This window comes from Nannospalax galili, unplaced genomic scaffold (genome assembly GCF_000622305.1).
Source record: "Nannospalax galili isolate Female #2095 unplaced genomic scaffold, S.galili_v1.0 scaffold1214, whole genome shotgun sequence".
Taxonomy (NCBI): domain Eukaryota; kingdom Metazoa; phylum Chordata; class Mammalia; order Rodentia; family Spalacidae; genus Nannospalax; species Nannospalax galili.
Window position 1 is genome coordinate 1,354,767 of NW_008334871.1, and position 21,504 is coordinate 1,376,270.

Consider the following 21,504-nt stretch of genomic DNA (forward strand, 5'->3'; position numbering starts at 1 on the left):
AATGAACCGAGTGGCAGCTGTGTAGCTATCTGCCATGTGGAGAACAGGAAGCAAAGGAAGTAATCAGTGCTCCAGCAGTAACAGCTGATCTGGGATTACATAAACCATTATCCCAATAGTCAGAGCAAGAAGCACCACCACCAGGCAGCCTCATGGCACTCAGCTACCAAAATTCATTAGGTCAGAATTAGAACTGCAGTCCTGGTAATGAAGCTAAGGAGATGAAGACCAGGACTGAAACCCAGGACCATTTGCTGAAAAAAACTCCTGGGCTTCCATTTTCCCTGATCTGGGATTACATAAACCATTATCCCAATAGTCAGAGCAAGAAGCACCACCACCAGGCAGCCTCATGGCACTCAGCTACCAAAATTCATTAGGTCAGAATTAGAACTGCAGTCCTGGTAATGAAGCTAAGGAGATGAAGACCAGGACTGAAACCCAGGACCATTTGCTGAAAAAAACTCCTGGGCTTCCATTTTCCTACTTGGTACAACATTGTTAAGTAGTACCTGGGAAGTCTGCACAAATTATTCTAAAATACATTCTAGGAAGTAGCTAGTTTGGTTTCTGATTTTTCACAAGCCCGTGCTGAATCCATCATCTCTGTTAAAATCTGCCCTCAAGGTGAAATATGTGGCACAGTCTAACATTTAGAAAGGAAACCAAGAGAGGGGAACCTCAACATCAGGTGATGAGTAAGGACGGAGAGAGGCAAAAGGACAGACGGAAGAGGGGATACAAAGCTATTATTTTTCCTTGTTTCAATTCTTTCTTTTTCCTTTTTTTTTGTGTGTATAGCGGATATGTGAATTCAACTTTCTGGGTCCTGAAGTACTCAGAACAGTTTCTGCATTCCAAAATAATCCAATATGCATATGTTATATTCATTTGAGGTAGTTGGACTTTCTTTTAGTTCTGTTGACCTTTAGTGCAATGGGAATTAGACATGACTAGTCACATTTATCCCACTGACCCACTTGAAAAAGTATATAAAAATGTTTGGCATGGAGGAGTTTTATAATCTGAAATTTTTTTCCCATTTTTCTTGTGTTTCAACAACCATTTTATAATAGTGTTATTTAACATGTAAACTGTACTGCTATACATAAAATAAAGTATGGATTTTGGTTTAAAAATCTGCACTAAGAACTAAATTTGTCCTCAGGAGCTCTTATCATATCAGAAGGCACTATTCAAGCTGCCAAGGAAGAAAAGCGATTAACAGTCCCACCCAGCTGGAAAGCCTACAAACCATTATAACAACCAGCCTGGCATGATATCCCCAGTGCTGCAATAATGGCACTTTTACCTTGAGTAATCAACAGGTGTCTAACTGGACTTAGGATCCACTCCAGAGGAGGTAATTCATGCCTGGTACTATAACCCTAATCAAGTATTTATGGCTTAAGAGATCACACACCCTAGAAGAGAACCTAAAACTGCCATTTCCTAAACCCAAACAGTTTCTATCTATATTCTAAACATTTCAACAAAACCACAGATGAGTGTAGCTCTCTCCCCTCATCAAAAAGAGCATCTTTTTACAGCAGACAGAGGCTACTACAGACATCCACAAGATAAAAGATAAGTGATAAGATACAGAGACTAAGTGGCTGTGAGGTGCCTAGCCCCAGTTTGTACATCTACAACACAACCCCTACCCTTATCCCTCAGGGAGCATTAAAGAGGGGGTGGAAAGATCGTAAGATCCAGAAGATGAGGATTTCTGTTTCTACATAGTGTCTTCCAGACACAGCAGGAAAGCTGCACTCAGAAATCTCAGTATTACCGCTGTCTAAAGAAGACCTGCATGACACCACCAGTCAATGTGCCAAGGTAGATGAGGAAAATTCCACAGGGCCCTGGTCCTAGATGCAGAGCTACAAGCAGTCAATGGCTGCTGAGAGGGAGAGTTAGCTTTCTGAACCCTTGGATATGTTATCCAAGCCCACATGTCCAGCCCTAAACATCTACACAGGATCAAATGTACTCAGTAGGTTGTGTGTGTGGGGGGGGTGAATATTGATTATACAAATTAGATCACAAATTTGAGAGCGAGTGGGCAAGAACTGAAGGGGGAGAGGGAGAGAGAGAATCTATCTTCAGTACTCATGTATGAAAATTAAAAATTAAATTTAAAAAAGAATTTTTTCAATCGCATTGCCTCTAGCAGCTTTCTAAAATGATATCTTGGTTAGAATGAGTATTTATGAAAAACGTCATACAAAATATATAGTGCCAACAGCAATTTATTATGAGAAATGTCTATCTGTGGAAATGGGGAATGAGTACGGATTGGGAAGTACAGTGGAAACCCCAAGAGACGGTCTACTGGCAACTGACAGCTGCTGAGACAAGAGCTTCCATCTCCTTTACTGCTGTGATGCCTGGCAGGTTGACCAGACTCCAGGAGCTACATCTACACCCAAGAGCATGTACAAAACACATTATTAGTCAACGGGTTTAAGAAAATAGATAACAGCAGAGGACATGAAGTGTGGGTGTAAGGGGGAAGTGGAGGGGAGGAGTCTACAATCAGAGGACACTGTGAAATTCACAAGTCATTTAAAAAATTCCCTTGATATTGCTAGTATTTGATCAACACGTAAATGAACAACTCTCAAAAGCACATTAATGGTGTGACATTGGAGCAGCGTACTTACAAGTGAAGTCAAGCCCTGTGATATCAGCTGTACACAGCTTGACTCTTGTCAAAACAGTTGGATCTTCTATCATGTCAATAAATTGTTTTAAGCTTATGCTGCTTATAGGAGCAACAGACAAGTTACTTAAAGCTATAATGCTTCTTAGAAATTTCTGTATCAGTGAACTGAATATTAAGTTATTGGTAGCTCCAAGAGTTCCTGAATTACTTTCTGGCTATATTTGTATATAAGCAAGGTCTTCTGGTTTATTACTGCAAAATGTTAAAATGTATGATCAATTCAGAAAACTTACAAAAATATGAATCTACCATTTTCTGCCCAACTTTCATTTTGCGGTGAACATGAATGGAATCAGACTGCAGTGTCTTTCAAAGCATTATGACCTCAATTTTATATTCTTCAAATACCAACATTAACAGTTGTGCTGGATAGCTTTAGTGTCAACTTGACACACCTAGGTTGGTTGAAGGAGGCTTAACTGAGAATTGTCTCCATTGGACTGGCCTGTGGCCATGTCTGTGGCACATCTTCTTGAATGTTGAGTGATGTGGGAGGGCCCAGCCCACTGTGGGTGGTGCCACCCCTGGGCAGGTGGGCCTGTGTTGCATAAGAAAGCAGGCTAAGCAGGGGCCAGGGGAGCAGTGTTCCTCCATCACCTGTGCTCCAGCTCCTGCCTCCAGGTTCCTGCCCTGAGTTCCTACCTTGGGCTCCCTGATGAACTGTGACCCGAGAGATGTAAGATAAATAAACCCTTTCCTCCCCAAGTTGGTAGTGGTCAGAGTGTTTTGTCACAGCAATGAAGAAACAAACCAGAACAACAGTATTAATCATAGCAGAAGACATTCTATCAAATTGAGGGTATCCGTACCAAGAGCCCAACTATAGGGGATATTTTGATTAAGTGATATGTATAAAAACTGGCACTTTAACCATAATGCCACATAATGGCTATAATCCATGTCCAGCGTTAAACACCATGACACAGCATCAGATGAAAATGGAATGTATTATGAAAATGGCCTCCGTTTTCCACATCTTCTGCAGCTTTATCAAGCCGTTTAGCCTCAAAGATTCTAGTACTATAACACAGCCTAGAGACTTCATTCATTAAGAGAGATCACTATATGACTGTCAAGATTCTGTGTGTGCCAATGGATGCTGAACATTGACTATGGACAGCCACTCTTTGGTTATTTCATTCTTCTCCTAACTCGATCTCTTTGTGAAGCTACTTAGGAGGCTCAGATACTGAATCTATTATCCTCTCGTTTCCTAAGACCGCTCTGTGAGGCAGATCTGGCAATGATCAGAAGACTAGATGACAGCCAGAATGTCACGAGGTTATCATCGGTCCCATGTTCTTTCTTATCTCTTTCCTGATCTCTTTTCTCTAGTGTTTATGTGTCCTTAAATGAAAACCATCTAAAGAACTGGTAAAATGAAGGTGACCCCCTACTCTTTATGTGGTGACATAGCACTACTTCACCATACCTAATGAGCAGCATACCACCTAAACTCTTCTTTCCAGACAGCAACCTCTGCTCTATTTCATGACCAACCTTCTTTATGTGTATCTGGAATGAAGTAGAGAACGATTTTAGTTCACTAATTGGGTTTTATTAATCAGAACCATTAGTAAAGCTATTCTTGTTTGTTATAATAAATTGACTTAGAATTTTTAGCTGCTTTGCAGGATGGTATGGGGACATATTTGGAACAGAGACAATGGTTACATTCTGAACTAGCTGAATCACCTTATTTTGTGGTATTTATTTCTATTTGTTATATTTAACTTATTATCATTTATTGTGTGCCAACTATTTTGTAGCCACTTGGGGTATAAAAGTAAATTAGTAGGAAAGCCAGCATTTGAGGTACCCATACTTACTCATGATGTGGCAAACCAGTAGTGAAGGTATAGTAGGTGTTGTTAGAGTTCAGCGTTGGGAAGCTGAGAAACGGCAGGGATTGGTTGGCAGACCAGAGGACTGCAGCCAATGAGAAACTATCTACAGCTATCACAGGAAGCATTTCACTGTTAATCAGTTAGACTCCCTAAATAATATGTTAATTTTCTTTGATGGTATAACTGTTACTTTCCCAATAAAACTACTAAAAGCCGTACTCATTCCAAATTAGGTATCATTATTTCATTTAACTTTAGTATAAAAGGACCCGTTTAAATAGGCACCTGTTTAAAGATCTCTTTATTGGTCAAAGACAACTATTTTTTTAATTGGAAGCCATGTTTTCTACTGACCTGTAATAACAATAGATAACCAGATAACTCCAGGTAAGGAAGTAGCTCACCCAGACCTTTACCTTAACCAAAGCTGTTAGGATCCCAGTATACACAGTCAGGCACTGACAGTATGATGAGAGGTGGCTCCTCTGGGCACATGTATAACTTGCATCTTAGAATGACTCAATTATCTGGGTATATCATTTCTTTGCTCTACATCAACACAACACTCTATAATTTAAATTTAAAAGGTTGATTTTTTTACTGATCTCTACAACCACATCTCTAAATCATGAGTTCAAATGGCTTCATCTGACTCTCATACTAAGCATAGCCTATGTTGTAAAATAAATAAGACTAGAGAAACAGCTATCTCTGCATGGTCTTACATCATGATAACAGGGGTAAGGGCAAGCTAATCAGCAGCTATGCAATTTTACATGTGGCTTACCACAGACTCTGGCCTTGAATGAACCACCCAAACTCTTTCTATCCACTATCTGACAAGAAAATGGACTATTATTTATCTATTATCTGTATTTTGAAGGCAGAAAAATTAACAGAAGAGAGCTGGTCCAGATACTCTTGAATTTCTGTATGCTCAAACATCATGAAAGCTCATTTAAAAATGTCTTTTGGGGGCTGGAGAGGTGGGTCAGTGGTTAAGAATACTGACTGTTCTTGCAGAAGACCCGGGTTCGACTCCCAGCACCCACATGGCAACTAACAACTGTCCATAACTCCAGTTCCAGGGGATCTGACAGCCTCTCCTGTCTTCCGTGGGCATTGCCCACGACACGGGTGTACTTACCTACATGTAGGCAATACAAGCATACACATAAAATAAAAATAATAAATAAAATATTTTAAAATTTTTCTTTTGGAAAATTTTCTACTCTTCATCCCAAATCAGAAAATTCAAATCCAACTGTCAAATCATTTCCAAGCATCTGGATATGAGATATCAAGTCAATTAACAATCAGAAAATTTTAAGTGACAGACGTTTCAACAGCTGCTTGCTGGACCCTCTTGTTTTAGTGTCACAGTCATGCCCTGCAAACCATATGAGCACTGGAGAAACTCATTAACTTTTATAACCCTAAGGTATAGTTTATTATCTCAGATAACTCAAATACAAAAATCTCAGTAGGATATGCTCTAAGCACATAAAGTTTCAACAAAGTAAAGAGTACCAAAAAGAATAAGATGTGTATTCTTCAAAATGTCCCATATGCAAGAGCTATGGATGGCAAACTGAAATAAAAGTAGTCCTACATTTAGAATCCACACTGTCAATGCTGCTAATGGCCTCATGCTGCATTACAGCACATATCGTGTATGTACATTTATATTTGTGACCCAAGAATCAATATTCAGAAAGCACACTTTCAAGAGAATCACTATGGAAAGCCCAAAGAGGGAAAAAAGAAGGTCAAGTCAGTGTCAAAGAAATTATGGTATGTCTAAAAGCACTATCAAGCCAGGCATGAAGCAAAGTCCCTTAATCCCAGCACTTGGGAGGCGAGGCAGGCAGATGTCTGTGAGATCCAGACCAGCCTAGTCTACAGAGCAAGTTCCAGGCCAGCAGGGGCTACAGGAAGCCCCTGTCTCAAAAACTAAACCAAAGAACCATTTTAGTAATACTTCAGATGAGGCTCCAAAAACAAAACAAACTAAAAATCACTACAATTGTTTTGGGGAGGCAGAGGCAAGCGGATCTTTGTGAGTTCGAGGCCTGCCTGGTCTACATAGTGAGTTCAAGGGCAGCTGGGGCTACAGGGAGACCCTGTCTCAGAAAGACATAAATAAATAAATAAATAAATAAATAAATAAAGGGCTTGAGAGATGATTCACTAGTTAGGAGCACTTCCTGCTCTTTCAGAGGATCTGGGTTCTGTTCCCAGCACCCATATGGTGACTTATAACCATCTCTAACTTCAGTTCCAGGAGAATTCAAGTCCTCTTTTGGAGTCCTTGGGCACCAGGCATGCATGTAGGTAAACAGACATACATGCAGACCAAACACTTGTGTGCAAAACATAAAAAATAAAAAGTTCAAAAAGAAGATACTGAAACTCGTTAGGATATAGATGGGTCCAAGGGAATAACGATAAACTCAGAGTATAGAAAAAGGCACCGAAACCACATAAAATACTCTTGTACATTTACTTACTGTCTTTTGTTAAAGTTGGAAATTGGAAGGAGAAAAAAGGCAGTGGAAAGATCTTTCTTCAGTGAAGTGACTGAAGGAGAGACAGCACCCAGAGCAAAACCAAAGAAGCTGGACAAGGGCAGGGCTCTCCCTGGGAAACCATGGAGATTTGAAAGATCTGTATAATATCACAAATAAGCCTCAAGTTAAAAACAGATCTACTTACTAAATCTTTGAAAAGCTGCTTCTAAACTCTGATTCTAACTCTCATTGGGAAGGAGAGTGATTTATCACAAGTTGCCTCTGGCAGAGAACATTTAAGGACTCAAAGTGGAGTTGAACGAATTCAGGAGTGGCTGGGATACCTAGGGTTGATTCCCATTCTCTACAGCTGTGACAGTGCACTGTGTCCTGAGACTCCAGGCTGCATCTACTTAAATTGCTGGTTAGTGCCACATAGGACATGGAGCTGGCCATTTCTGTGTTTCCATATGAAGTATACGAAGGTATTTCTTAAGTAAAACTCAAATGTTTATATCACAAAGTTTATAGTCCGTATTCCAGTCACTGTAGGACAATTCTGCCCAATTATCACCTTTATGTAATGGTCACAGGAAAAAAATTGGGTTTACTCTCTATCGAGGCCCTGACAGACTTCATATTTAATGTCCATAGTGGAAATCTACTATTTGTGTAAACAGTTATTTTTAGAGGAGCAAAAAATTTTAAAGTTCTGGGATAAACCCCAAACTTCCTGTAAGTAGAATCAAATACTAAACTACCCTGAGGTTAGAAAACCCACTTCAACAGAGGTGCACGTGACTGCTGCTACTTTAAATAACTAATTTAAACCAGAGTAGGATGGAAAATACATCTTCTGATGAGCAAGAGATTTGCTAATGTTCAACTAGTGTAAGAATTTAAGTTGGTTGTCGAACCAACAGATGTTCTCAAAGTGCCATTAATTCTGTATCTGAAAGGCATGTTTTCCTTAAAACAGTTACATTTGCCTGTTAATTTAAATTAGTTAACTGCCTACTTTGATGGAAATTACTACTCATTTCCACTGGAGGATGGAAATGTTTTAGACATTGTAACTTCCCAAAGAAGAACCTTTACTCTCTGCTCATACTGAGTTTATTAAATATACAGATCTGTGTTCTATTTGTAGAGACCAGAGTAGTACTCTGTTAATTAAAAGCAAAATAAATTATGCTTATTAAGACAAACCATCCAAATCTATTCAACACATAGACTACAGTTATTACTTAATTGAAAAGCTATTTCTGAGCCAGTCTATTGACCACCCATGGCAAAGGGCCTATTGATACTACAGAAATGCTCACGACTCAGAGATTTCAGAGAAGTGGGGGATCTGAAAGGAACTGGTCAGCTCTGGGACCTTTAATGAGGAGATACTAACCAATTCTTTTTCTTTCAGAAATCAAAATTGACCTTTATCTTTTAAAAAACATTACCAAAGAGTTCAGAAAACCTTACTTCTGGCAGTGGATTGGCCGGCTTTGTAAGGATTCCTCCTACGTACACAACATTAGGCAGGGTGGGTCTTGGGAACTCCAGGGCCACGTCAGTACAGAGCATCCATAGGCTGGACCCATGAACCAGATCATACATGGACTTTGCAGGCAGCAGGTTGTATTTCTGCATTATCCTCTCGTATTTGGGAAGAACCAGAAAGCTAACCCCTATTCTGGAAATGAGGTAAATGCCAGTATTTTTCATCCTTTGCAGCAAATTCATGTGGTCTGTGAGAAGTGAGTTAAACTCTGGGACATAAGCTAAAGGAGCTGGAGCCCCTACTTCAGCAGGGTACCAAAGGCCAGTTGAAAATACAGCATATTTAACTCCTAAGAGATGAGCTATCACAAATCCACACATATCATTGGGGTCAACCAGCAGCAGGTCAAACTCTTCTTTTTTCAGATCCTGGATTAGGGCTTGGTTGCCAACCATCATGTCACAGTTCTTAGTGTAGTGATCCAGAATGTCAAACAGTTCCATCGCTGTCAATCTCCCGGAAAAAATATTCCGCATTTTGGACTGCAGGAAAGCATCCGAGGTGGTACTGTTGAAGATTCCTGGGTACCGCTGGAGACTGTAGTGATTAGATGGGGCGATATCTCTGCCTTCCGAGAGGAGGAATACTGTGTTGTGGCCTCTCTCGTGCAAGGCTGAGGCTAGTGTCTTGAAAATGTACAAGTGGCTCTCAAACATAATTGGCGGCACAATGATGATTTTGGCAGCCCTGGCTACGCCAATCGCACTCCACAGGAGCATCAAATACGGAGTGTAAGACTTCATAGCTGTGAAAACAATCAGAACACAACTTAAAACAGCATATGAGGCTGACATTCAAACAATCACCATTTTTATTTTTCAAAATACCAAATGATTCAATTATTTTAAAAATTAGCCTAATCTTTGTTTGAATTAAGTTTTCACTTAAAAAAAAAACACAATTTAGGTTTAAAAAATTGAAAGCAAATTTAACATATAATAAAATATGTTAAGATGAATCAGAGGATATATAATTTTATCAGAATGAGAGCTTTTAAATGTGGACTAAAACTTCTGCAAGGTTAGATGATATGAGGGATTAAGTGGTATTACTTCTTTGAACAGGATCTATGAAACAGTATGAAACCTTTGGCGACATTCTAAAAGAACATAAATGTTAATTACAAAGAGAGTTCCAGTTTTTAAATTGCAGATATATCAATACATGTCTCTTATTAAATCTTTATTTTAGTGGTAACATTCCCATTTATGGACAAAGCATACAAAAGATAGCAAAGATTCGAAAATGAGTTATAGTTCAATAATTCTGTACAAAAGAGATTTCTCCCTCACAGGTAATCTTTAGGATTTATTTCCCCTCACCAAATACCATAAATAACCTTGAAGTTGGTAATTTATATAATTCATGTCTATTTCAGGACATCATCCAAGAGAGCAAAGGTTGATAGAATGTGTGAGAAGGAATGGCATATTCAAGACGGGTTTATGAATGAACCAGTCCCAGACTTCCCATGTTCCACCTTCACCTACAGTGCCAACCACGTCAGAAGTGGCTATACACCTCAAGGTAAACAAGCACACACGAACAGGATGGACACAGATCCAATCTACTCAATATAATTAATGCACTGATCTAGGCTAGACCACAAGCAGAGAAAAGGCCTAAAGGCTTATGTTTGCATGAAAAGTGGACACTTTTATTTCAAGAACAATTCAGAGCAGATTTGTGCATACCTCACCAAATTACTATGTACTTTTTATCATTACTGTATATTAGCCAAACGCAACAGGCAAATCCCTAGCATCTAACAGTTTAAACAACTATACCTTCAAAAATTCTGTAAGCCATTTAGAAAAAAATCAATAGTGAGGAAATGATGGATTATTCTGATATTAAGATGAAACAATGACGTGACACTGTATCTCCAGCTATTTCTCCCTCTCCCACTCCCAGCAGAAAGTAATGCACATTATAAATGTATAATGTTAAGTGTAGTTGAATTATTAGATAACTTTAAAAATAATTTGAGGGGGCAAGGGGGGCTGGTAAAGTAATGCACATTATAAATATATAATGTTAAGTGTAGCTTGAATTATTAGATAACTTTAAAAATAATTTGAGGGGGCAAGGGGGGCTGGTAAGATGGCTCAGCAGTTAAGAGCACTGGCTGCTCTTGCAGAGAACACAGGATAGGTTCCCAACACCCACAAGGCAGTTAACAACTGTCCATAACTCCAGTTCCAGGAGTGGCAATGTCCTCTTCTGACCTTCCCATCTTCTGCATGACATGGGTGCACTTATATTTATGCAGTTCATACATTCATACAGTTAAAAATAAAAATAATAAATAAAATACTTTAAAAACAAATCTGGAAAAGACAGTTTCTACAGCAAAGTTGACTCTAATTACAAGGTCAATGTAAGGGCAGAATTAAGTAGTCAATCTTGGGGAAGAAGAAAGAAAAAACTTGCCCCCCTCACCAATGTGTCTCTCTGGTGATGCTTAAGAAACTTTACATGCACATACTGTGAATTCTAGGGATGAGATTCATGCAGAAGCAGGTATTCCACGCTCTACTATCACTACGCATGTAACCAAGACATTCATGAGGATATACAACAGCAGGCAGCTCTGCTCCTACTCAGCGGGGCAGACAATGGGAGGCTGTTCAGTCACACTCGAAGCCACCAACTTATCATAAGTAACTGAGTAGTAATGACAGTAGGGAAACAACCCTTCCCCAGTGCTGCTCATGACTATGTTAGTATTGTATTTCAGCTCACACAAAATGTTTTTATTTTAATGAAACAACTGTGTATGTCTAGAACAGCACTGCCCACTAGAATGTTCTATGAGACGAAAAATGTGAGTTGCTTTTTCCTATGCTCACCTATTCGCCAACAAGTACCACGCAGTTGAGATACTCAGTGTGAGAGCCAAGCATAAATTTTACTTTGTTTAGCTGCATGTGGCTGGTGAGTACTGTCCTAAAGTGTTGATTCTATATGTGTTGATTCAAAAATATCAGTATTCATGGGGCAAAACACCTTCTAAAAATAATGCCTACAAGGTCCTCAAGAAAAATAGTGACCACCAACAAAGAAGAAACATTTAGGCCGGATTATTTTACTATTTGAATATAAAATTAGTTATGAAAAATTACAACACAGTTTAACTTGAGAGTCACGAGCCTCACTGTGTAAGAGAATAATGCTCACTAGCAACAAAAGCTGAGTTGTCAGAGACCAGAGTTATCTGGGGTGACACAACAGCTTGTTCTGATACTCACTTGTGTTTTAATGATAATGTTTATTGGAAACTTTATAGGCAGGAGTTTTATTGACAAGGCAGAATGTGGTACTACATTGCTTAGCTACAAGCATTGACAATTTTGTGCTCCACAGAGCATCTCAGTAAGCTTTACTTGATTCATGTATCACAGTGGATAGTGCCTGACACCATCTGAGGCTTTACATTAGCTCTGACCCCCACTTTCAGCATGGGACCTACAGCAGCTCACAGCATTTTCTAATGCACAGAGTATCTGTTTTACATTAGGTGAAACAACAAGCAATGCTCTCTCCTGGGTTTCTTGGGTAATTGTACCAGGGCAGTATCAGGTATCAACCAATCCACTCCAGCTGATTGTTTTCAAATCCACCACATTAGCGATAATATTAAGAACTGCTTTGCCTATCCAGGGTCTTTTGTGCTTCCAGATGAATTCTGGGATGGAAATATGAAAGACTTTGGATAGTCAAAGCAATCCTAAGCAAAAAGAATAATGCTGAAGGGATTACCATATCAGATTTCAAGCTATATTACAAAGCTAGATGCCCATATGCTGAAGAACGAAAGGAGACTTCTAACTAAAACTGCTAGAAGAAAATATAGGCAGTAACCACCAAGATCTGGATGTAGGAAAGGACTCTCATTTGGACTCCAAATTAAAACCAGCAATGGCAAATGGAACCCCATCATACAAAAAACCTTCTGTATAGCAAAGGAAACAATCAATGAAGAGGAAGGCCACAAAGTGGGGAAGGATTCAGCCACACATCTGGTAGAGGATTAATATCTAGAATACACAAAGAATCAAGAAAAGAAATTATTCAATTTAAGAAATAGGCTATGGCAGTTGCAATAGCATGTACAACACAAATGTAAGTTAAAGCCAGATAAATTACCAGCACAGAGGCAGGCATGTGGGTAAGAAGTCCCAATGCTAGCTCTGGAACTACTGGTAACTGATAGCTGCTGGGGGAGGGAGAGTCAACTTGTTATGTTTAATTTTTAATTTAAATTTTTTTTATTTTATACATATGAGTGTTTTGACTATGTGTATGTAAGTGTATCTGTGCATGCAATGCCCACAGAGCCAGAAGAGGGTGTTGGATCCCCTGGAACTGTGGTTAAGGATGGGTGTTTTCAGAAGTTGGGAACCAAACCCAATTTCTCTGCAAGAGCAGTTAGTGCTCTTAACTGCTGAGCTGTCTCTCCAGTCCCAAGTCAGTTATTTTTCAAGGGTGTGATATTGGGTAGGTTGACCAGTCTTCAGGGGGTACTCCCACCAAAGTGCATTTGAGAACACAATTAGACTAGACAGGACTAAAAAAAAGAAAATGAGGACATGGAGTGTGGCAGGGGGGCAATGAGGGGGGATGCCGATGGAGAAAGGTCTGAATATGACCAAAATACATCGTATGGCATTCTCAAAAATTCAATAAAATATATTTTTAAATGGACTATGGATCTGAAAGAAGAGTAGAGTCAAAAGAAGAAATAAATGGCTAAGAAGTATCTTTAAAAGTATATAACATCCTTATCAATTAGGGGCAGACCATAGGAATCCCAGCCTCAACTGAGTAGACAGACCTCCCTGAAGAGAACTCCCCAGGCTGCTGCAGTGGCCAATGTGAAGCTGTGTCTCTAGTCAGGGTGTTCCACTGCTAGACAATTAGAGCTTTTCCTGGAGTCTAAAGGGTCTTTTTCCTTTGTTAAGTAATTCTGATAAACACAGCAACGTTATAAATAAGATCATTACCATGATTTTCATCCCAGCATCATTAAGAGTGTGAAAGGAATTCTGGAATGTGTTCAATGCCAGACTGAAATAAGAGAAAGGCTGCAACTTTAACTGTCTTCTTTCTAAGGACTTTCCCTACTTCAGCTTGACTGATGACCCAAAAGATGAGAGAGAACATTTCTCAGCAGCTAGGTTTAGTCAAGTAAGTTCTCCTATTGGAGAACGTGATGCAAGTAAAACAGCTTTTTACTTGGATTCACCCCTCACTCAGGTTCACAAGGTCACTGGAGAGGAGGAAAGGTTGCTGTTCCTCTTTGGTCTGTTTACTTTACTGTGGCTGATGTCACAGAGATAAGCCATTGTGCTTAGCCAGTCCCTGAGCCACCTTTGATTCAGGGATGAGACAGAACCCACTCCCTTACCCCTGGAAAAAAAAATTGAGGGCAACTGTCTTTTCTGAAACAGAAATCTCCTGAAAACTTACCTTTTGTCTTCAAACAGAAAGATTTATTTTATTGTCACTGCTTTTTAAAAAATATTTGTTAATTCTTTGAGAATTTTATATGGTGTATTTTGACTATATGCACTCTAGTCCTACCTCCAGCCTACCCACCAAACATGATTTTTTTCCCCAAAGCCCATCAAATCTTGACTTATTTATTTTGATATTTTTATTTATTTTTATTTTATGTGTATGAGTGTTTTGTCTGTGTGTATGTAAATGCATCCATGTCATGCAAAGCCTGCAGAGGCCAGAAGTGGGTGTCAGATCCCCTGGAACTGGAGTTATGGATGGCTGTTAGTTGTCATGCAAGTGCTGGGAATCGAACCCAGGTCCTCTGGAAGAGTAGTCAGTGCTCTTAACTGCTGAGCCATCTCTCCTGCCCCAGGACTTCTTTTTGAGACTGCTTTGCAGAACCCAACCTAAGACATCTGCCCTCTATTTAAACCTAACGCTCCTATCAGTTTCCTCAGGAAGGACTTGAGGGTTACTGCACCCCTTTCCTTATTTCTCTTCCTCAAGCGACAACACTGGACACATTTCTGCTTTTACGCATCGCTGTATCTGCTGCTGGAGAACTAGAGGAAGTAGGATGGGGGGAACAGGGAAGGGGGAAGGGGGAAAAGGAGGGAACGGAGGTGACCGGCCTAGTTGTCTGGGGTACTAGAGCCCAGGCTTCTGTCCTAAAAGCTCTAGTTACAGGAAGAGAATTGTGAAATTTCTGATGTGTACCCTGACAGTTGTCACTCCTGCCTGCTACTGGAATGAATGAGAGCACGGTGATGATTGACAACTCAGACCACACAGGCACTCTGCTTTCCATGCTCCAGCACTGTGAACCAGGAACGAATGCTTTAAGCCCAAAGAGACTTGGAGTTGGAACGCAGGCCCTCCCTGTGTATGCCCAGACTACCATTTATGAGGCAGCTGAGGCACTTGCCCTTGGCCACTGTACTGCCTCTATTTATAGCACTCGGGTGACCAACCATCCTGCCCCACCCAGTTCAGGGAGTTTCCACATACGGTGTTTTCAGTGCCAGAACTGGGAAAAGTCCTGGGCAAAACAGGCAAGTGGCTGGCCATGTAGCTCTGACCTTGTAGGTACACTGGCTGAACAGGGACTCAAGCACTCTTTTATGATAAAAAACCAGACAAAGGGGAAGGCCAGTTCTCATTTTACAGAAACCAGCCTGAAAAGGTAAGAACGTGACAGGGACAGTCTACTATCTAGTGAATTAACCCACTTTATCCCTCTACATGGAGAAGAAAGCTCACAACATGAACACTTGCATGTGTGATCTGAGAGAGAGAGAGAGAGAGAGAGAGAGAGAGAGAGAGAGCCCTGTGGGCACACGGGTAAAACTCAGCTTTATTGCTTCAGTTATTAAGAGCCCAGTGTAAAACATTTTACTTTCACACCAATCATACCTGGTGTTCTAAAGTAATTGTGACTGGCCATTTGCAAGTAAATTACTGAAAATGAAAATTGTGTCATAGACTAGAAACTTCTCAACTTGGGAGAACATGTTTAGAAGAGTAAGGCCACCTCTTACTAGTTAACTCCCACCAAAACGAAGTCTGACGCTATGAACTTAATGGGATTCTCATCTGGGTGAAAATCATACACTGATTAAAAACTCAGGCTGACTCTCAGTAGTTAATAAACAAATCTAGGTTTCCAGATTCTTCTACCTTATTAAATTCTTGGTTTTGATTTACTCAGAAAATGAAAGATATTTATGTGCTTGTTTAGACATGCACAATTTACCTGCAGAGATGAGAGGAAAATTCTGAAGAGAAAAGAAGAAGTTGGGTTTTATTCCACAAGCTCAAAAAATAGTTTTATCTAAAACTCTCTGTCAGCAGAACTTTTTGATCAAAATTTCCAACACAGTCATTTTTTAAAATTACCTTCGATTAATAACAACTAGCGAAAAGGTTGTAATTAAAACCATTGTATTTACACTGTTTTATGCCTTACTCTGATATGTCCCATTATAGGTAAGATTAATTTAAATGTTCTGCTTTGTACATGAAATTCTGAATAAAGATGGACCATTAGCAATAGCATCCAAAAAACGGGATTCTGAATCTGAGACTGTCAAGAGGTATCAAAAATCCATTCTTAGAGGAAAGGTTGCCAGGAATGTTGCTGTTGCTTCTGTAGCACCCCAGCACCCTACCCCCACACTCCCCACTCCACACCAGTTATCTCCTTCCTGACATCTGCAGTACAGGTGGCAAGGCTGTAAGGAAACACTAAACCCTCCTCCCTCAGCGGGTTTAGCTGCCTCCTGCCCACCTGGGAGTTTCTCCAGGCATCAAGTGGGAGGGAGGAGAAGAGCAGGACTGTGTAGAAGACAGGAAAAAGGACAAGATGGCTGGCTGTCAACAGACCTGCACTCAACGTACCTACGCTCAGCATCTCATATAAACTGTGCTTGCCTGATGATGAAAATATATGTAGCTATTTGAAGTGTGAAAGTTGGGCCTGGGGACTTAGAATCCTAGCATTTGAAGGCATAAGTGGAGGAATCCCCTAGGCTATAGAATGAGATCCTGTCCAAAAAATAATAACAAATAAATATAATTTTAATATCATAAAATGCAATAGAACACAAAACTCAATCATCTAAATGAAGTGATCTTCCAATTTTAGGGTCCAAAAAACTCATCTCACATGCTAACTAAAAAATACAGATCCCAAGGTCTCTTCAGCAAACAGGCTACATACAGCCTTGGAAAGAAAAATAAACTGCATTTAAAATAAGCAGTTGGAGATTTCTGTTTAGTTCTGCACCATGCTGACCAGTAAGAGTCTAGCAGTTTCTACTTCCTGCAGTGCTAAGAGAAAAGCAGGTGACCAGCTGAAGAAGCGAGTGTAAACAAAGAACCTAGCTAAGCTCCGCTGTTCTAGGGACTTGGAAAAGCACAATGGACAGCCTGGATCCCAAGGAAAGAGAAGAAAGAGCTCAACAATCCCAAAACATGGAAAATAAATTTTCCAGTCAAAAATTACCTAAAGTCTCTGAAGAGCACATGAATAAAGCTGTTAAGGCATCACAAGCAGTGAAAAAAAAGCCCGTCCTATTCATTTTCTTTTAGCTTAATATTCTATTTTCCTATCACCGATTAACTAATCTGAAAAACTCTGAATCAATTTGAGTTTTTATGCGTTAATGACTTCAGGCACAGCTGAAGTAGAGATGATGGCAGTTATTTCATGCAGAAGGGACTGCTGTACAGCATCATCTTATTAAAACGACATGGAATTTAAAAGGATTCTGTGCTAGGATCCACTCATGAGGAAGAACATATGTCTTTTGTTTTTCTGAGTTTGTATTACTTCATTTAGTAACATAGTTTCTAGATCCATCCATTTACCTGCAAATTTCATTATTTCATCTTTCTTTACTACTGAATAGAACTCCACTGTAAATATACCACATTTTTGTTAATCACTCATCAATTGTGGGGCACTTAGGTTGCTTTCATCACTTAGCTACTGTGAGAAGAGCAGCAAGAAACATGGTTGTACAAGTGTCTACAATAGGATGAGACCGCTGGGTATATGCCAAGGCGTGGTATAACCTGATAATATGGTAGGTTCATTTTAGTTTTTTAAGAGTTCTCCACACTGCCACACTGTTTTCCAGAGGAGTTGCACAAGTTTGCAATCCCACCAGAACTGAATGAGCGTTCCCCTTTCTCCACATCCTCACCAGCATTTGGTATCATTTGTTCTCTTGGTCCTAGCCAGTCTGACTGGGGTAAGGTGATACCTTAGGGTGGTTTTCATTTGCATTTCCCTAATTGCTAACGATGTTGAACACTTTTTGAGATGTTTCTTAGCCATCTTTATTTCTTCCTTTGAGAATGCTCTGTTTAGATCTTTAGCCAGTCTTTTCATTGGGTCATTTGGTTTCTTGCTTCTTTGTTTTTTGAGTTCTTTAGGGTAAAGTGGCCCAGCTAGTTAAGCACACTTCAGTAGCCTCACAGGGATAAAGCCAATGTCTAAGGAGAGGAGATGGGAAATGGATGTACAAGCCCCTACTAGTCAGCAGGGAAGCCTGAGCCCTGGAGAAGTGGGAGAGATTGAAGATGGTCCCAAAGCAGAGGGATGGGTATGGTGAGACTTGGGATTTAGAAAATCCTTTCCTACACCTATAGCTTGTAAGTTACTGCCAATATTTTCTTCTAATAGTTTCAGGGTTTCTAGTTTCACACTGAGGTCTTTGATGCATTTGGAGTTGACTTCTGTGCAAGATGAAGGATAAGGATCTAGTTTCATTATTCTACAGATGGAGATCCAGTTTTGCCAGCACCCTTTGTTGAAGATGCTGTCTTTTCTCCATTGTGTGTTCTTGACACCCTGTTAAATATCAGGTGGCTGAAACTGTGCGTGCTCAGGTCTGCATCTTCACTGATGTTCCATTGATCTGTTTCTATTTTTGTGCCAGTACCATACTGTTTTTATGACTATAGCTCTGTAGTACACTTTTGAGATCTGGTATAGTAATCCCCCAGCGTTGCTCTTTGTGCTTAGGGTTACTTTGGCTATCCAGGATCTTTTGTGCTTCCATATGAATTTAAGGATGATTTTTTCTAATTCTGTGAAGTATGTCATGGGTATTTTGATTACTGATTGAATCTATATATTGCTTTAATAGGATGGTCATTTTCACAATATTAATTCTTCCAATCCATGAGTATAGGAGGTCCTTCCACTTGCTGGTGTCTTCCTCAATCTCTTTCTTTAATGATTTAAAATTTTCATTGTAGAGATCTTTGGTGTCTTTGGTCAGATTTATTCCAAGACATTTTTTTTTTTGCAGCAATTGTGAATGGGAGCATTTCCTTGTATTCTTTCTCCAATTACCTGTTATTGGTATATAGAAAGGCGACTGAATTTTGTAGATTGATTTTATAACCTGCCACTATACTGAAAGTGTTGATCAGTTTTAGCAGTTTTCTGGTGGAACTTTTGGGATCTCTTAGGTATACTATCATATCATCTGCAAAAAGTGACAGTTTGACCTCTTCTTTTGCAATTAGTACTCCTTTAATTTCCTTCAAGCACTATGTTAAAGAGGAGTCGAGATAGTGGACAGCCTTGTCTGGTTCCTGAATTCAATAGGAATGCTTCCAGTTTTTCTCCATTTAGAATGATGTTGGCTGTGCGTCTGTTGTATATAGCATTTATTATGTTGAGGTATGTTCCCACCAGTACAATTCCCTCTAGGACTTTGAACATAAATGCATGCTGAATTTTATCAAAGGCCTCTCTTCATCTATTGAGATGACAATGTGATTTTTGTCTTTGAATCCATTTATATGATTAATGACATTTATTGACTTGCATATATTGAACCATCCCTGCATCTCTGGAATAAAGTCTACTTGATCATGGTGAATGATCTTTTTGATGTACATCTGTATGCAGTTTGCAAGTATTTTGTTAAGAATTTTTGTGTCTATGTTCATTAACGATATGGGTCTATATAAAACTATAGAAAACTATGGTTGTGTCTTTACCTGTTTTGGGTATTAGAGTGATGCTGGCTTCATAGAAGGAATTTGGGAGCTCTCCCTCTGTTCTATCATTTTGAATAATTTTAAGTAGTACTGGTTGGAGGTCTTCCTTAAATGTCTAGTAGAATTCTGCTGTAAATCCATCTGGGCCTGGGCTTTTTTTACTTGGAAGGCTTTATATTACTGTTCCTTATATGTTATGGGTCTGTTTAAACTGTTGATCTCTTTTTGGTCTAACTTTGTTGGTTCCCATGATTTTAGAGCTCCATTAATTTCTTTTAGATTTTCAAATTTAGTAGCATATAGGTTTTTAAAATATTCCCTTATAATGGTCTGGATCTTTTGTGTGTCTGTTGCTATGTTTCCCCTTTCATCTCTGATTTTGTTGGTTTGGATTTGCTCTTTGTTTCTTTTGGTTAACTGGGCTAAGGGTCTATCTTGTTTAGCTTTTCAAAGAACCAGCTCTTAGATTCATTGATTCTTTGTATTGTTTTCTTTGTTTCTATTTCATTAATCTCTGTTCTGATTTTTGTTATTTTTTCTCTTCTGCTGAGTTTGGGTTTCATCTGTTCTTGCCTTTCCAGCATTTTGTATTGCAGTTTTAGGTCATTTATTTGGGTTCTTTCTAATTTTTTAATGTAAGCACTTACAGCTATAAACTTCCCCCTTAGGACTGCTTTTAAAGTGTCCCAGAGGTTGTGTTGTGTTGTACTGTCCTTTTCGTTGAATTCTCGTTGAATTCCAAGAATTCTTTTCTTTCTTTCTTACTTTCTCCTTTGACCCACTCATTGTTTAGGAGTGTGTTGTTTAATCGCCATGTGTTCGTGTAGTGACTAGGGTTTCTTCCGGTATTGATTTTAAGTTTTATTGCATTGTGGTCTGATTGTGTTCCAACAGAATGCATGGAATTATTTCAAGTTTTTTGTATTTGTTGAGGTTTGTTTTGTGGTCCAGTACGTAGTCAATTTTTGAAAAAGTTCCATAGGGTGCTGAGTAGAAAGTGTAGTCTTTGGTGGTTGGGTTTTCTACTCAAAGGATGTTTGTAAGGTCCATTTGATGTATGATATCATTTAATTCAGACGTCTTTCTGTTTAATCTTTGTCCACTTGACCTGTCTAATGGAGATTGTGGGGGTACTGAAGTCCCCTACTATTACTGAGTTGGTGTTAATCTGTGTCTTAAAGTCCTGTAGTGTTGTTTTTATGAATTTGGGTGCATGAGAGTTTGGTGCATACATGTTAAGGACCGTCATATCTTCTTGGTTAATTGTTCCTTTGATCAGAATGAAGTGACCCTCTTTATTTCTTCTGAGTAGTTTTACTTTGAAGTCTATTTTGTCAGATATTAGAATTGCAACCCCTGCTTGTTTCTTAGTGTCATTTTCTTGGAATATTCTTTTCCAACCTTTTACCTTAAGGTAGTGCTTGTCCTTTAAAGTGAGATGGGTTTCTTGTAGACAGCAAAGAGATGGATTTTGTTTCTTAATCCATTCACTTAGTCTGTATCTTTTGACTGCCACTTCAGTCCACTGATATTTAAGGTTATTATTGAAAGGTGAGCATTGGCTGCCATCATTTTGATTGCTGTTTGGGTTCTCTAATTTTGTGTTTCCTCAATTATACCTCTATTTATTTTCTTTCACTGCCCCTGGGGTTTAGTTGTTTCTCTCTCCACTCTCTGTATTGCTTCAAGTATTCTTTGAAGGGCTGGTTTTGTGGACATGTATTCTTTCCACACATTTTTGTTGGGTAAAGTATTCTGGGCTGGCATCTATTGTTATGTAAAACTGCAAATACCTTGGTCCAGGCTCTTCTGGCTTTCATAGTTTGCACTGTTAAG

The 21,504-nt window shown here is 39.3% G+C and overlaps 1 protein-coding gene across 2 annotated transcripts in view; it reads right to left on the reverse strand.

Annotated features, from left to right (window-relative positions):
- Nucleotides 1-21,504, reverse strand: part of Ugt8 (UDP glycosyltransferase 8) — an 82,244-nt gene that overhangs the window by 44,356 nt on the left and 16,384 nt on the right. For both annotated transcript variants that reach the window (XM_008829623.1, XM_008829625.1), the window contains exon 2: nt 8,565-9,388. In XM_008829623.1, coding sequence (XP_008827845.1) covers nt 8,565-9,386 — 822 coding nt within the window. In that variant the 5' untranslated portion in view covers nt 9,387-9,388. The remainder of the gene's footprint in view (nt 1-8,564; nt 9,389-21,504) is intronic.